The 16,373-nt window shown below is 37.3% G+C and overlaps 1 protein-coding gene across 4 annotated transcripts in view; it reads left to right on the top strand.

The window, feature by feature from the left end:
* htr4 (5-hydroxytryptamine receptor 4) overlaps nt 1-16,373 on the top strand; it is a 100,715-nt gene that overhangs the window by 29,787 nt on the left and 54,555 nt on the right. For all 4 annotated transcript variants that reach the window (XM_079479654.1, XM_079479656.1, XM_079479655.1 and 1 more), the window contains one exon: nt 11,136-11,217. In XM_079479654.1, the coding sequence (XP_079335780.1) occupies nt 11,136-11,217 (82 nt within the window). The remainder of the gene's footprint in view (nt 1-11,135; nt 11,218-16,373) is intronic.

Here is a 16,373-nt window from a genome sequence, read left to right as displayed (position 1 = left end):
ATTAATGTAAATGCCATTTTAAAATGCATCACTAAATGTCACTGGTGACTCCGTCGGTAGTCTACCATGTCAGTCCAGACAGACTATCTGGACCCATATCAGTACTGACGTCAGCGGTCCTCCGCACTCATTGATGTATGAAACTGGCAAGATCTCACCTCGAATGGCTACCAAATGAGATCTGAGCCCGTCAAGAAATACACCAATGCTTTGAAATGAATATTGACTTTTGACTCGGCAGGTCTGCGTTTGTGACATTGTTGAGATCTCCTCTGAAACCCTAAAGGATACATTTCCATTTGCTCTCTCAATTAAATCTGATATCTAGCAAAATAATTGAGATACTAAAGACATTTATCTGTTTATGCTTTTATGGGTTTTATGCCAAAGTACATGTATTGGAATGTTTTAAAATTGTTTTTGTTGTCATGGCAATCTGCATGTGTCTTAATTCGGCTACTTAAAACAAAAGCTGTTATTGTACATAAGTAGATGCTTTATTAGGGATAAAAGTGCTTTTAAACAATGATTTGCTAGAACGGGAGTTCTATCTTAAAGGTGCAGTGTGTCATTTTTTGGAGGATCGATTGACAGAAATGCATAACTGTGTCAAGGGTTGTATAAAGATCTTACATCATGAAGCGTTTGTTTTTATTACTTTAGAATGAGCTGTTTCTATCTGCATACGCCTCGGTTTCCCTTGCATGAATTCACCATGTTGTTTCTACTGTAGCCCTAAACGGACAAACTGCTCTACAGAGCGTGTTTCATAAATACATGACTCCTTCGGCAAAGAAGCAAAAATGTGACGACATCTTAGCCCTGTGTCAGCCTCCGTAGTGCTTCGAAAGGGTGGGGTGGAGTGAGCCTTTGGTTGCAATTTGCAACCTTACCACTAGAGACCGCATACTTGACCTTTAAACTGTACTATTAAACTATAAAAGTTAGGACCTGTAAGACGGCAAATGCACCTGAAAATGTAAATTGCACAGTAAGCCACACAGTAGCTAATGCTTATGTGTGAGATTGCTGACAGATTGGAAGGTTACTTTTCAAATGTATTTCACAGATAAATATACAAAATACACGCTTTGTAACACAGAGGGGTCACTAAACAGAGGACTTGGCTTTCCTCTGCATATTATTTTAAACAACATCAGTTTCCCTCATTATATAGTCCACAATTGTGAGTGTATGTAACTCTAATCAAATAACTCAGTTGTAAACTGTGAGAAAAAAGTCAGTACTGTGAGACAAAAAGTTTTAACCTAAAACATTACCCAAACAAGAAACTCACAAATAACTATTGTAATACATGAAAACAGCCGTTAATCATTCAGGTAACAACAGACAGACAATAAAGGTACAGTATGTATGTAAAAAATGTTATTTGCCGATTTGTATAAATTCAGTACAGTATATAAACTTCTATTGTGTGAAATAGCTTTTTCAGAATTTTTTTATTCAGACACATAGATGTCTGCAAACATATGTACTGTACGTGACTTAAATCTTGCTAAATGCATTTTTTTTTATGGGTTCACATACACAGTTGGCAAACTAAATGTGTTCACTTGGGAAAAGGAGGAGGAACGTGACACTCATTCAGTCTCACATTTTGCAAGGTCTTAATATGGCCGGAGGGCTGTTCGAGAGCATTACACTTTTGGTACATCTTATCCATTTCAATTAAGACGGAAGGAAATCAGCATCCTTTTCATTTTCTGTCTGCTTGAGGCAGTCAGTGCTGCAATGGAACAATCCATTTGCCTGCGCTCATAATGTTATTACCGAGGCTGTTACTTTGTGGCCCATTTGGAGAATCTGTCAAAGCGTTATATTTAGCTATGATAGTGCATTGCCCACTTTTACCTTGAAATTAAAATGACAAAAGAACAGTCGCATTTCGCTTTTTTCTTTTGAATAATTTTCTCAGTTTGGCACTTGAGTGTCGGATCAGACTTATTTGCACTCCCTTGTAGTAGAAAAAATTGAAAAACACTAAGATCTTTAGAAGAATATTTGAGCTTTTCCCAATCATTTATTAATAACGCAAAACATGAATGCATCGAACTATGAGTTTCATTGAGTTTCATGACGTGGTGTACCAAAACACCCACACTCTACCATTTTGATGCATTTTATTATATTTAACTTAAAAACTAAACTTTTCTGGACTTTGGAGGGCCTAGAGTACACTTATCCTAAATGGATGTGGGGCAAAATAAAAAGCTTGCATACCTTGGTGCACCGGTGAATTCGAGGTCACCTTTATTTTGACTACTTTTAGCCGACTGAACCATGAAGAAATTGCAAGACACAGGGTAACGTGTTTTTAACTTTTATGGGGCTTTTGAGTGCAGTCTTACAGTCCATCTCAGTAAAATCCCACCGAGGGAACATGCTTTCAGCACGAGTCACCATTGGGATGAATAATTTGTCAACTAGAGACCTGAATTTTCCTGCAGGCATGTGCTGTATTTCAGAACCTAGTGTGCAACTGTAGGCAAACCAAGCGTACTGGGTTTGGATGATTCAGACATGCCTTTGATGCCAAAAATGCTGTTTAAGTCGGTAGTTCACTTGGTTTGAAAGATCCAAACAAACACGTGATGACCACACAAGTTGTCTCAAAGTGCGATTTGAATGGGCCCACGATACCTAAAAATGTTGTGTTAGGTGGGTAGCTGTCTAGGGTCAGATGACTCAAAGTGCCTATGATGTCCCAAAATGGATGTTGTTTTACAGTAGCTGTGGTTTGTGCAATTCAAATGTGCCAAAAATGTTGTGCAGGTTGGTTTCTCACATGGGTCAAATGATTCAAACATGCTCAGAAATGCTGTGGTAGCTCTCATGGTGGATAGTGTTTTGACAAGCAGCCAGGGATTCTGTTTTTGATAAACTTGCGGCGTATGTGGTCGGTGGTTATTACAGAAAACACACTATACACAATATGGGAGTCCTTGGACTCTGCTCCCATTTACAGATATACTGCAGAGAGGAACCCAGACAGGCGGTAATGGGTCGTAAAATACCAGGGGTGCTAAGATTGTAAAAAACATGGTGACTGCTATTGAATTAGACACGGAGACTTATTGTTCTCAGATTGATTTTGGCAAAAGACAGGGCTATATTTACAGACACCGTTGCGTCTCAACAAAGCTGTAAGATGTGTGAAATCACTACAGTAATTTACTACATGTAACACATCTGATGAAAGGAGAGATTTGTACCCAATCAGAACTTTCCTGTAAGTCAACACCGTGTTTAATGGAGGCTGGAGAAGTGAACCGGTTAACTGCACCGTTCAGCTGTGGGCTGTATATACTGTGGGCATCATTAAGAGACTGATTGCTACCTGCTGTGTGCTGTTCAGTTTTGGATTGGTTATCACTTGTCGGTCAGTGATACGTTTGTTTTTCTTAAACGTCACATTTCTTGTCAAAGGCTTTTATCTTTTAATATATTAATTTTGTATTATTGAATCATATTCTGCCCTTTATTAATGCACCTGCAATGTTTTATTCATCATCTCATCATAGTTTATGAAAGCTCTCTAGGAGGAAGGCTTTTTTGCTCCGGAGTCTTAATGGAGTTCACATTTATGTTTCAGTGAATGTCAGTTTTATCTCAGACGCTTCCTGTAATTTTCCTTAGAAAAGAAGACAATTTCAAAATATTTGACACGTATATAAGTATATACTGTATATATAAATGCTATGTAGATTCCACAGCCCAGATTTTGGTCTCGGATGATTTAGATGAGAATTGGTTGAGTTGATATCAAGACGCTGAGGGTAAGTTTTATCATTTTAGCAACATTTCGCTGAATATTAGCCTGTACGTTTTTATATTTGAGGAATATTTTCAAGCCGCAACACACTCGCCATAGACATAATACATTTTTTAGACTACAAAATCTATACTTGTTGTTTTTTGGCATTAAATGTAATCATTAAATGATTTGATTAACTATAGATGGTTTCAGCGACAACAAACGTTACAAACTTTACTTAACCTCTGCAAAGAATAAATTACTGTTAAGCAGTTTTAATGTAATTGAATAAAAAGAATATACAGTAAAATATTATAATAAATGAAATATTAAATAAATTGTCATATTATAACCAACACAGACCGGAAGTTTACAGATGAAACCGTGCTTAAATATTGTAACAACACATAGAGAACATAATATTTGATGTTAATACCCAACACATCTCATTCCATAATGCTGTGGAAAGGTTTACACTCCACGGCTCTTGCATGTTGCTTTCTTGAGTATCAGTGAATCGTAGATCTCAACATCTAGAAATCTAAGAAGAAAAAAATTCCATTTGCATTTGCAAAAATTCCATTGTGGCGTTCTGCGATTTAAAGAGCTGGCGGTCACTGAACAGTAATTTGCTTTGTAAAGTAGATTAATAATTCTCTCATTAAGAACGACGGCTAGCATGTTTTTTTGAGTGCAGATTAAGTTGCATATGTCATAAAAATAAATCACACACTGTCAAAAACAAGCCATTAAAATGAAATGTTAAGCAGTCGTCTGTGTACATGCTTTTAGATGACAAATAACAGTTCAGTGTGATTTACGGTAATAGTCACTCATTACTGAAACTATGGCATTAAATTACAAGCAGTTAGTGGTTTACAATAGAAAACAGGACGCATGATTCAACGGTTTGGATGAGGCACATTAGAGTGAAAAATGAACACAACTCAAAATTTGATCCTAAGGGGGTATTTACATAACCCTGCTGTCGTACGAAAAAAGGTGTTTTAAAACGAAAATGCGTTTTAGAAAAAATCTACTGAAAACGTGTCACATGACCATTCAGACACGCTGGGCGTGTGTAAACAAATGTAAACAGTTGTATGGGCATACAAAAGTTGGTTGTTGATGACAGTTGGCAGGGGCGCAACTACTCAGTGTTAGGGGGGTATGCAGAAACAGTTTTGGCGCCCCCCCTGCTAAATAAAAAAGTGTGCCTGACATCATCATGCATGGGCTTGAAATAATAAAGGTTTATTTTAAAAGTATATCAGACAGCTACTGTAAGCCTACCATCATTATATGGTATATGGACACAAATATATAAAAACGTATTCATGGAAATTTCTCTGCCATTTCTTTCTTTTTGCCGTATCTAAAACGTACCGATCCGTGTCAAGTGTATCGTATCGAACCGAACCCTGAATTTTGTGAACCATTACACCCCTACCTTTCCCATATTCATAATATTAAGAAATTAATCTGTTGGTATCAAGTAGGTATCAAGCTCCCTCTACACTTCCACCTAATGTTAGACCTACCTGTTGCTTTCCAATGTCTTTCCTGATCCACCATCCTCACACCTGAATAAAATGAACTTTGCTGTTAAATATAGCAGTCTAAATTCAATTTTTAAATCAGCCTAGGGATGGCATCAGATAAGACAACTATTATGCAGTAAGGTTGTGCTGCTGTTGAAATTACATTAACATTTGGGATTTTAAAAAGTACAAATATGACACACACAAACACACACATACATATAGAAAAGTAATTACAGGAGTCACATCTCTCTTTCTGTTTAAAGGTCTGTGCTGATATATATACATACATACATATAGCACAGATCTTTAAAGAGAGAGAAATGTGGCCCTTGCAGCTTCCATGTCACCCAGCAGATGTAAAGTAGCCTGTATGTCTGACAGCACAGCATTGCTAACATCAAGCTAATGGTAAAAAAATCCATGATAAACCAGCCTTATTGCATAAGGAATGTTTTCCAGCTTCTAGTCATTTATTGTGCGTGCTACCTTATATTTACCAGTTCTTATTTTACTTTAATAAAATTGAGATATTTCATGAATGGCATTGGTACAATAGGGTTTAACCAAAATCTAAATGTAGATATCAGCAGCAACATTATTTTGCATTAAGTTAGCAAACACTTGCCAGTCAATATTTATATTTGCAAGCCTCCAAGTTTGGTAGCAGATCTATTCATGATTCCGACGGTCGGTTGCTCAGCAAGCTCGCTAGCTAACGTTAGTCTGTTAACATGAATATTGTATTTGCAAGAATAGACGTCACATTTTAAATCCTACCTGTTGCCTTTCACCATCCACGTATTTAGCTGCTGTCGCATCCCTTGACAGGCCATCTCCATTTTCCATCTTTCTTTTACTATTTTTAGCCCCCGAAGGCTTCTTTTATCTATCTTTTTCAAATTCAAATTTCAACGACAACTCACTAACGTTACTGCGTACTTAACGTAACTCACGGCGCCCCGCCCACTCGCGATATTACCCTTCTATGTCTAAATAAATTATATGATGGAATCTTATGAGGGCACCGGGGCCGCCTAGCTTGTTAGTCCTCTAAAATGTATATAACTTTTTATATATACAATAAAATATGCATTTTTAAACCATCTCGTTGGCGCCCCCCATGGTGCGGCGCCCCTATGCGCCGCATATAGCGCATACCCACTTTTTGCGCCACTGCTTATGACAGTGGCTTAACGAATCAGGGAAGCAACCACAAAGACACAGAAGACGATGATACATAAACGCAACCCCAGGGTTTTCAAACTAGGTCTGCAGCGTTTCCAAAGTCTCTGTTTTCGTCCGTTAACACATAAACGCAACCCCAGAGTTTTCAAACTAAAACGGTATCTGCAGCTTTTTCAAAAGTCTCAGTTTTCGGGGGTCAATAACTCCGGAGTAGTGTAAACAACAGGCGTAACTGTAGCAAAAGTTATGCAATTTTAAACCGCCTAAGTATATTCACGGGTATAAAGCGCAGATGTCCCAGATCGTCATTAAACCCCAAATTTGCATTTAAATGAAATGTGAAACTCCTTCGAGCGTTGCATCTCCTCAGGCATTGAAATGAGGCTCATTTGGAAGAAGTAACTTTGCTCTCATTACTCTGTCCATTACTCTCGGAACGCTGTACCTGGGGAACCTCAGGTGCCGGGGACCCTCCTCATATCTGGGAGACGTTCTCCACCGTTAATTCAATCTGCCGCCGGAGAGGCTGACTCAGCGAGGCCTGTGTTATTGAGATGAGGGAGTGTCCGAAAAACCCTCTCAGTTTTCAGTGGGTGGCTGAGTCGGCGCCTGGAATTCAATGGATGGATTCTTCAATTTTGATGCAGGGAGATTGAGTTCACCTGGAGAGGAGTTATATTTCTGTGATCTGTGGGGAAGAAGTTCATGCTGGTCTCTTACGCTATGGGGAAGACAAGTGTTAAAGCTTCTGTTCTGAACAAGACAAATATTGACTTCCGTCCATGTGCAATAAGACTTGTATAGTTGTCCAGACATTTATCAAACTAGTCGTGGGTCACTTTACTGTACCTTAAGACATGGAGGCGTGAATCCCTGTTACCATTTGCATGCTGTTTGGGTTAGCATGAATTGCCAATTGTTAGTTTTTTTGTCTTTTCTGACTGGGATTTGTGAATCGAAGAACTTTCCTTTTCTCAAATGCTGTGAATAGAACAACCAATGCGGATAGAAAATGCCAACCTTCAATGATATAACTTCTCAACAAAAGGGATCAGTGCAACCCCTAGTGTGCATAGCCTATTTATTTGTTATGCATGTTTCTAGTCTTATTATGAATGATTCATTGGTTGTTCTAAATTTGTTTTCCACATTCGGTTATATAACGGCCATTTGTCTTAGCCCAAACATTTCCTAATGAATGAAATCAAGTCATGTCCTACATTTTTCCTAATTCAATATCCTGTTACACTCATAAATATACCAGATTATGTGTGATACATCTTGATCATTTTAGTTTAAATATGTTTAAGCACAATATAAGAATTGAGAGCGATGGAGCAGTGAATGATTTCTGTGACTTAAAACTTAAAGGGATAGTTCACCCAAAAATGAAAGTTCTGTCATCTTTTACTCGCCCTCTTGTCATTTCAAACCTGTATGACTTTGAAAACAAGAGGTCATATTTTGAAGAAAGTTGGTGACCGAACAATGGCGGCACACATTCACTTCTATTGTACTGTATGGACACAAAGTTAAGAACATTTTTGAAAATATCTTCTTTTATGTTATGCGTTATTAAAGTGAATAAATTGAACAGTTTGTGTATTTATTTTCATTCATATTTTCATAGATCTTCTTCAGAAGCCTTTGTATCAGCCTTGAACTTGTTAAACCACATTAAACCTCACAAAAACCAGTTCACTTTGACTACAGATATTCAGCCAGTCTGGTTGGAACTGAAACCTGCTGCCATTTCTTGCTGTGTGTACAATATTGAAACCCAAGATAAAGGCAGACAGAATACAGGTTTCACCACCACAATGGTCCTCCTCCATATCTGTACAGATAGAAAATTGATCACAGTAAAAATCTGAAATATTATTCTTTGTCCGGTATCATCTAACAGTACCAGTGACACCTCTACCTCTTACATCCTGTATATTTATGAATCACCCGCACGTCCTTTCCGTTCTTTGGCTGTTTGAAGGTTAAAACCAATGAGGAATCTTAAATGAAATCGTAAATGTGATATGCACGCAAATTTCCGAATCGACTACCTTGGTTTGCTTCGATGAAAAGTCTTTCTGTTCTACTCATTTGTACATGCCACTCGGAAATTACAAAGACCTTAGTGGGCCAAACACATTTCCTTTTCAGATTTCATAAACATCAGGTTCATTTAACAGGCTCAGATGTTAAATCTTTTTTGAAGTCACCTAATTTCAAACAAATAAAAAGAGTGTTTTATGACTTTGGCAGGTCATGTATTGTGTGAAAGCTATTTGGCAAGCTAGTTTAGGTGCAGTAAGCTGTAGTCATTTCTTCTTGTGTTTATTCGATTACGTCAGTGCTCATATCCTGTTTGTCTATGTAGCGATAGAAGCGTTCTCATTTAAATCTGACAGTGATTATTGCACTTGCGGTCTTAAATAGATGTTATTTTAATGACGTTAAGGCTGTCTGCTGCATTTATGTTGAAGTGAGAGGGTGAAAGGCTGTCTGGAGGTTTAACTTCCATGTTGGTGGGCTCCTGGAATTCTCCTGCCAGACAGAACTGACGGTGATGAGAAACCCACCAGTCCAGCTACATTTCCTCCAAGCCTTTAACAGCCCCTTCTCTCAAGTCGGCATGAAGCCCTAATGCTGCATTGCTTTTCTTGTGCCAACAAGGCTTTAAATGTCTGTGCATGTGCCGAAGCTAGACAGTTATTGCAGTCACAAATCTCTTTGCCCCATAGCTGAAAAACGATGCAATTTAGCAGAGTGAATGAAAACGTTTACAATGTAGTGGCCTTATATGTTCCCTTTGTCGTTGTTCAAATAAAAGAAAAGATTTATGTGAAGACACTTAAAGTGATAGGTCACCCAAAAATGAAAATTCTGTCATGAATTACTCACCTTCGAGTAGTTCTATATCTGTATACATTTCCTACGATAGAGATTTGGATGAATGCTTATAACCAAACAGCTCTTGGCACCCATTGACTATAAGAAAAATTACAATGGTAGTCAAAAGTGCCCCAAAACTGTTTGCTGTCCTACATTCTTCAAAATTTCTAAAAAAGATAAAGTAATGATGGTAAATGGGGTCCAAGAGATGTTTGGTTATAAGCATTCTTCCAAATTTCTTTCTCTGTGTTCATCAGAACTAATAAATGTCTACACATTTAAAACAACTTGAAGGTGAGAACATGATGACTGAATTGTCATCTTTGGATGAACTGTCCTTTTAAGAGGAAAGACAGAAACGTTCGGAAGTATAGTAGGGAGGGTTAATGTTGACACAATTGTATTATATATTTATTTTTGTTTGTTTTTATGGGGGGGGGGGGTGAAATATTGTTTAAGCGTACATTTTTATACATCATGTCAGATTTGAAAATAAATGAAAGAATCCAGAAATCCAAAACGTAGATAGCGTAGCGAGCTAATGTAAACACAGTCAAAATCAGGAAAGTCAACCAGTTGACCTTGACAATGCAGAGTAAAAGTTAGTTGGGTATTAGAGCATAAACCTTTCATTTATTGTCTTTTATACAGTACATTAGAACTGACTGCAAACTGTTTTACATTAGCTCTCTGTTCTCCACACCCTCCCACCTTCAACAGTGTTTGTTGAGTACACCAGCTAAACCTATAACTATTGTGTTTTTATGATTATGGCAAACAACCAGGTTTAACCTGTGAATTTCCAACCTAAAAGTCCAAAATGTCTATAGACTTTAATAAATAATACGTTGAAAAGAAGGGGAATTTCACGTGAAAATACATTTATGTTTACCTCTTCAATATTTCATTGACTACGAATGGCTTCTGTATAAAATGACATAAAAACTTAGAAAAGTCATGAAAAACTTGGTGTGGGAACCCAGAATCAAGATGCTTTTCATGAGACCTGAAGGAGACAGCCGTACTTTGGTTGCACAATAAATAGACTGCCTAGAGCATATTTCTTCTTATCCTCCGCTCTTACACATGACATTCAACAACAGTAATAAATTTCCCCCGCCACTTTACAGCCACTCATTCACATTGTTCCCGGGGTTAATAGATAACACACATCACGCACCGAGTGTGTTTTCCTCTCTTAAATTAACCCAATTTCTATGTGCAGCTATTTTAGTCATCTACTGTATACAAAGGAAACAAACAACGCAGCTTACCATTTCATGGGAACAGCCTTTGTACAATATAAACGGGTGGGTCGTGATAAAAAGACCTGTCAACGTTAAAACATGCGATAAATTAAACGTGTAACAGCATCAGATTAAAAACACAATTAAAGCATTTGTTTAGCATGACACGTTGTTAGCTTGAAAACATTATAAATGATATTAAAAAATGATGGGAAAATTCACAACACACATGAAATCAGTCTAATGGGCAGTCAATGACAACAGCCATAAATAGGTATCAATATTTTAAGCGAAATGTCGATACGTTGTATTGTTAGACATGTAATGTAAGCCGACATTAGCAACATTAAAATGACCCTACCACAAAATGAAATAAATGATCTAATGAATCTTAATAAATTGAAGATCTAGCTGGGGATCTAGTTGAAAAGTCCTAAGTAAAGATCTTAACAGACACTCCACCGTCACTGTAACCTGTTTCTTCTTCATTTCCAGGATCTCTCTTCTTCTACGGGCACATGAATCTGAGTTCCACCGCCCAGATGCCTGAGATGGAGGAAGTAGAAACCAATGAGAGGTCAGAGCACCACCACTGTGCTTTTCCTAACTCTACCTTAAGGCCAAAGTTGGCTTATAAATAGACCATGTCCATGCATAAAACGTTTTAACTCCGCCCGAGAGTTTTGCATGAATTCCCTCCGATGTCATTTCAGTATCGCACAGCCATATGTTCACCGAAATGTCTCGGTCATAAAATGACTCTTTCGCTCTAAAAGCGGAATTCAAGCTCTTGGGGAATGTGGAGGAATTTGTTTTAGAATCAGGGGGACTTGAAGGTCTCCAAAGTGTTGGGCCTGTTTACTCAGCAGAACAGATACCAGCATCAGCTTTCACTGTTCCCGTATCTGCTTACTTTTTCCTCAATCTGACTCAGTATCCTGTAACATCAATGAAGTTTCACAGCACTAAACAAAGCAGTGATGAGGGATATAAATAGACTTGAGTGTCGGCATCCAGGAGTCTTTTGTTGTCAGGGTCTGATGCTCTTGTCAGTGAAATTTTATGCCACTTAATAATGTTGCTGTTTACACTTGCTTGACTTTCACTGTATTGGCTGATTCGATTGATTTGATCGTCAGTATTTAGGCTTTCTGTACCTTATCACGAATGATTTGTGATGTTTAGTACAAAATGTTTTTATTTGTTTTAGTGTGAAGAAAAAAAAAATATTTTAGCAATATTGCATTAATAAAGAGCGACTTTACACCTTGAAATATCTCAGTTGCTGTAAACAAGATTAAATTATATCACATTTCCAGTACAATTATATGTGTTTACCGCACTTTTTAAAAAATTCAGCCACATCAAAAATTCTGTCATTATTTTTTCATCCTCACCCTTTTCTTACGTTGAGCGCAATAGAAGACCTTTTAAGAAATGTCTTAGTGGTTCTGTGTCCATACTAGTCAATGTTCTTAAAAATATCTTCTTTTGTGTTCTGCAGAAGATCATAGATCAAATCATTCTTCAATCTGAAAATTCCTGAAGTATCCCTTTACTGCACAACAGGTTCAAATGATTTGCAATGTCAACATGTATTGAAATGTACAGTAAACCTATGTAGAAATCAACACTATTTAAAGGTTCTGGCATGTAGACACACTGGCAACTTGTAAACATCATGAGGATTTAGAAGCACACACAGATGTGTTATATATGAGGAACATTATATCTCTGGTAAACACTTAAACTGCTCAACATGCAGACTAGTGCTGTGATGTTTACCTAATCTGAGTGAGACGCCATGTGCACACTGTACTGACATGTACACAGTCCCGGCCACCACTCAAGTAACATCAACTTGTAACACGATTCAATGTGAAAGGATGGAGACGGGAACCGGCGAACATAAAATTGACTTTTAATTAACAAAATCAAACGTTAAATAGACAGCCGGCAGCCCCCTGCGACATAGTCCAGGCCTGGTCCTCTCCTGGTCCTCTCTCCCTGACGGTCCGGTCGCTCGTCCTCTTATGCTCCCAATCTCCTCCGTGATACGAGACCGGTGTGCGTACAGCTGACGCCTCGCATCCCGGCTCTCGTCCCGCCTTCCTCATTTCACAACTATAGATAGATTTGAAACACTTACATATGTTATTTCATTCATTATTACATCAATAAGTAACATGCTGTGCCTCTCATTCTTAAATATATTTTTTTTCCTACTAGAGAATTTGTCTGTAAAACTGACAAGTTTGATCGGGACATGACCCAGGCTGGATTCAAACCTTGTTATACACTAATGAATCGTACGGTTCTCTTTTTTATAAATCCATTATTGTAAATTAGGGCTGTGCAAAAAATATAAGCGATGTGTCATTGCATGCTATGTAATGTGATACGATATTTAATATAAATTAAATTAATTAATACTATATAAATAGTTATTGTAAATATATTGAAAAATAATTGTATACCCAATAGGGCTGCACGATACTAAAGAAAATGCGATAAACAATCATGTGGTGAGGAAGGCCGGACGAGGGCCGTGAGGCGTGAGTGATAGTTGGAATCAGCTGTGCGCCACCGGCCCCGCCTCACGGCTCTCGTCCCGCCTTCCTCACCACAAATCATTTGCTAAATAATGCAATGTGCGATAGAATAACGGTTCAAGTTTGTAAAATATATACAGTATTTAAAAACTGAAAATAATTATACCAAAATACATATTTTACATTATTTCTGATTATTGATCATCTTCCACACATCAGACACAGCCGCTCTGCTATCCGCATCAGCCTTAAACCATAGTATAGACTATAGACCACTTCGCAAGATGTAAACACTGCTCCAGAAGCACTTCAGGTTTCAGTTTTATTTTTTAAATCTCACATGTACAATTGAAACTTTAAGATATTCATTTAACATTTTGATTTGGTTAAAAATGTTCTGATAGTTGCGTTTTGTTCAACCATTGTGTAGTGTTAAAAACTAAAACAGGAAGTTCTTTTGGACCAGTTTTGGATCAGAGCTGTTTATGTCATCCAAAGGTCCATACGTAATTTTTTGTATTTTTATAAATCAGTTATTGCAAAACATGATTGGGATATGTATATTGTTATATGCACATTTACGATATTCCGATCATTTGGATATATTGTGCAGTCCTAATATAAATTTGATCCTACCCCTGACTGTGAAACACAAGGACAGAAAAAACTTTTATTCAGGGACAGTGTAATTCTTCTAAACCCTCAATAAAAGTGTTGACTCTGGCAGCCATCCAGCTCTTGGAAATTCTAGCACGTCTAACAAAGCTGTCAGATCTCCCGTTGAGGAAACACAACACCCAGTCTGAGTGTGTGATCATCACTGATCCCACAGAGCCGCGCTTCATCTTGGAGTACGCTTTGTCTCTCCAAACATTTTCATTCATGCCGGTAAGCATCATCGATATTACAGAGTTCCCCGTATCACACCCCGTATGGTAACATTCCCTCATGTTAGTTGCTTATCAGCAGAATGTCCGTCTCTTCAGGAAACGCTGCTTTGCTTATCCCATTCACTGTATACAGCTCTGGATCTTGAAAATCCCTCCTTTGACAGTCTTTATAGTTTATACTGAGAAGACCCCAGAGGTTATTCTAGGTCTGTGTCGGGCATAGACAAGAAGTTTTTGATGTCTTATTTTAAGACTATCATCACGGGATAACATTATCCAGAGCAGTCTTACATTAGAAATAAGAGCCATGAGAGGTAAACCCAAGCATGCTGGGTGATGCAGATGTAGCTCACGTTAACTCAATATTGCACAAATTTTGCCTTTGGGTAACAAGCCCATTTACTTTACTTTGCAGCACATGATGCATAATGAGGGAATGACATTAAATGAACTACTAAACAGATTGTTCTCTGCAGGACGTAGTGTGACTGCATAGTCTTTTTAGGAGACTTTTCTGACATCATGCACCAGATGGAGGATGCTGTTTTTTTTTGGCGTGATAACTTTCTTTTTTTTCGCAAAATTATGATTTACATTTGTTAGTAAATAAACTGTACAGAGATTCATAATTTAACATATAGAGGTACAGATTAAACATACATCATTTGTATGTTATTTGATAACATGTATTTGTTGCCTATAGGAGCAACCTAGCAGCCACTTACAGAGAATATAGCTGTTTTCATACATTATGTTATATGTTATTAAATATCTTATAATATTATATAATAAATATAATAGTTATATTACTTTCCAATACATATTTGACCTTAAAGCGTTGGCCTATTCCAAGCAAATTCCAATAGATTCAAATACATACCTACAATACAATGTCACAACTAGTTATTGGTACTGTGGGGACATTTTTAGAGACATTAAGAGACCATTCCAGTCCAGTGTCTGTTGAATTAACAGCAATGTGAAAGACTGACAGCATGACAAGACACATGAAAACTGATCAAAATCGAGATTATTAGATAAGAGATATAGTTTGGAACTTTTCCTATACATGTACGAATAGTACTGCTGTGTTGCAAAAAGATACAATATTTTCATCTAAGATTTAAAATATATTTGTTAAATATTGATAGTAGTTCACAGAATGGAACAAAATGATCACATACCTATAAATAGGACATTTTAAAGTCAGATTAACAGATTTTAAAAGGGTCTCTTAATTTCTACCGTGGCTGTATTATTATGATTTTTATGTGATCATTTTTATTTTTGTAATGCAAGCCTTTATTTACTATAATGTGGATAATAGAGGGGTACACTGTCAAAAAACTTCAAACTTGAATTAATGGCATTATTCTGTATTTTACAGGGTTTTCTGTATTTCTGAAAAACGTTCAAAAAACAAGGGACATTTTAATGTTACTGGGAGAAAATGTATTATAAAATGGTCAGTTCTGGCCCTTGATTCTAATTGGCTGAGCCAATTTTACGATTTCTAAGCCGTTATAAAATCAAAATGATTTTTTTACAGTTTGTTTCGGAAATACAGTCAAAAACTATAAAATGACAGAACAAGACAGCACATTTACAAGAAAATGAGGATTTTTTTATATATATCCTTATATCCTATAATTATACGGGGAAAACATATTTTACGGCATATTTCAGTTTTTCCAGTTTACAAGAAAATGTCAGTTTTTACGGATTTGTTTATTATAAAGTAAATGCTCTATTCGATGAAAATGAATATGCAGGCAGGTGGATTTCAGTGATATGTCTGTCCTTAACTCTCCCGCTCTCTCTCTCTGCTTGAACACGTTCAGACATGCTATTTTAGAGATGTCACGGCCTTTTGATCCCAGCAACTCAACCTGCAAATCACCCTGATGCTGTGAACTTTACTATTGAACCGACCTGTAAACTTCTGCTATGAGCAGGGCGGCGAGGCTCTTTGATACAGATGACCTGACTCCCTCTTAATGGGATGAAGTTGAAAGAAGTCGTCCACAATTTATGTCCACTTTGTGAACGAGCAATAAACCCCTATATTCTGTACAATACAATAACATTTTGCCACTAAAAGAGCACTGCTTCCTATTTCATCTCTCTCTATCTTTTGGTCCTGTAATCATTACGTACAGTACATGTTTACGTCAGTTAAGGTTGATTTATAGTTCTGCATCAGTCCTACGCTGTAGCCACTATACTTTAAGCTTGTGCCGTGTAGTCTGCAATTACACATGCCGACCACTAGTTGGCAGTGTCCACGCGAG

The sequence above is a fragment of the Barbatula barbatula genome (assembly GCF_947034865.1).
Source record: "Barbatula barbatula genome assembly, chromosome: 18".
NCBI classification, from domain to species: domain Eukaryota; kingdom Metazoa; phylum Chordata; class Actinopteri; order Cypriniformes; family Nemacheilidae; genus Barbatula; species Barbatula barbatula.
This window is presented reverse-complemented; position numbering and strand designations above follow the sequence as displayed.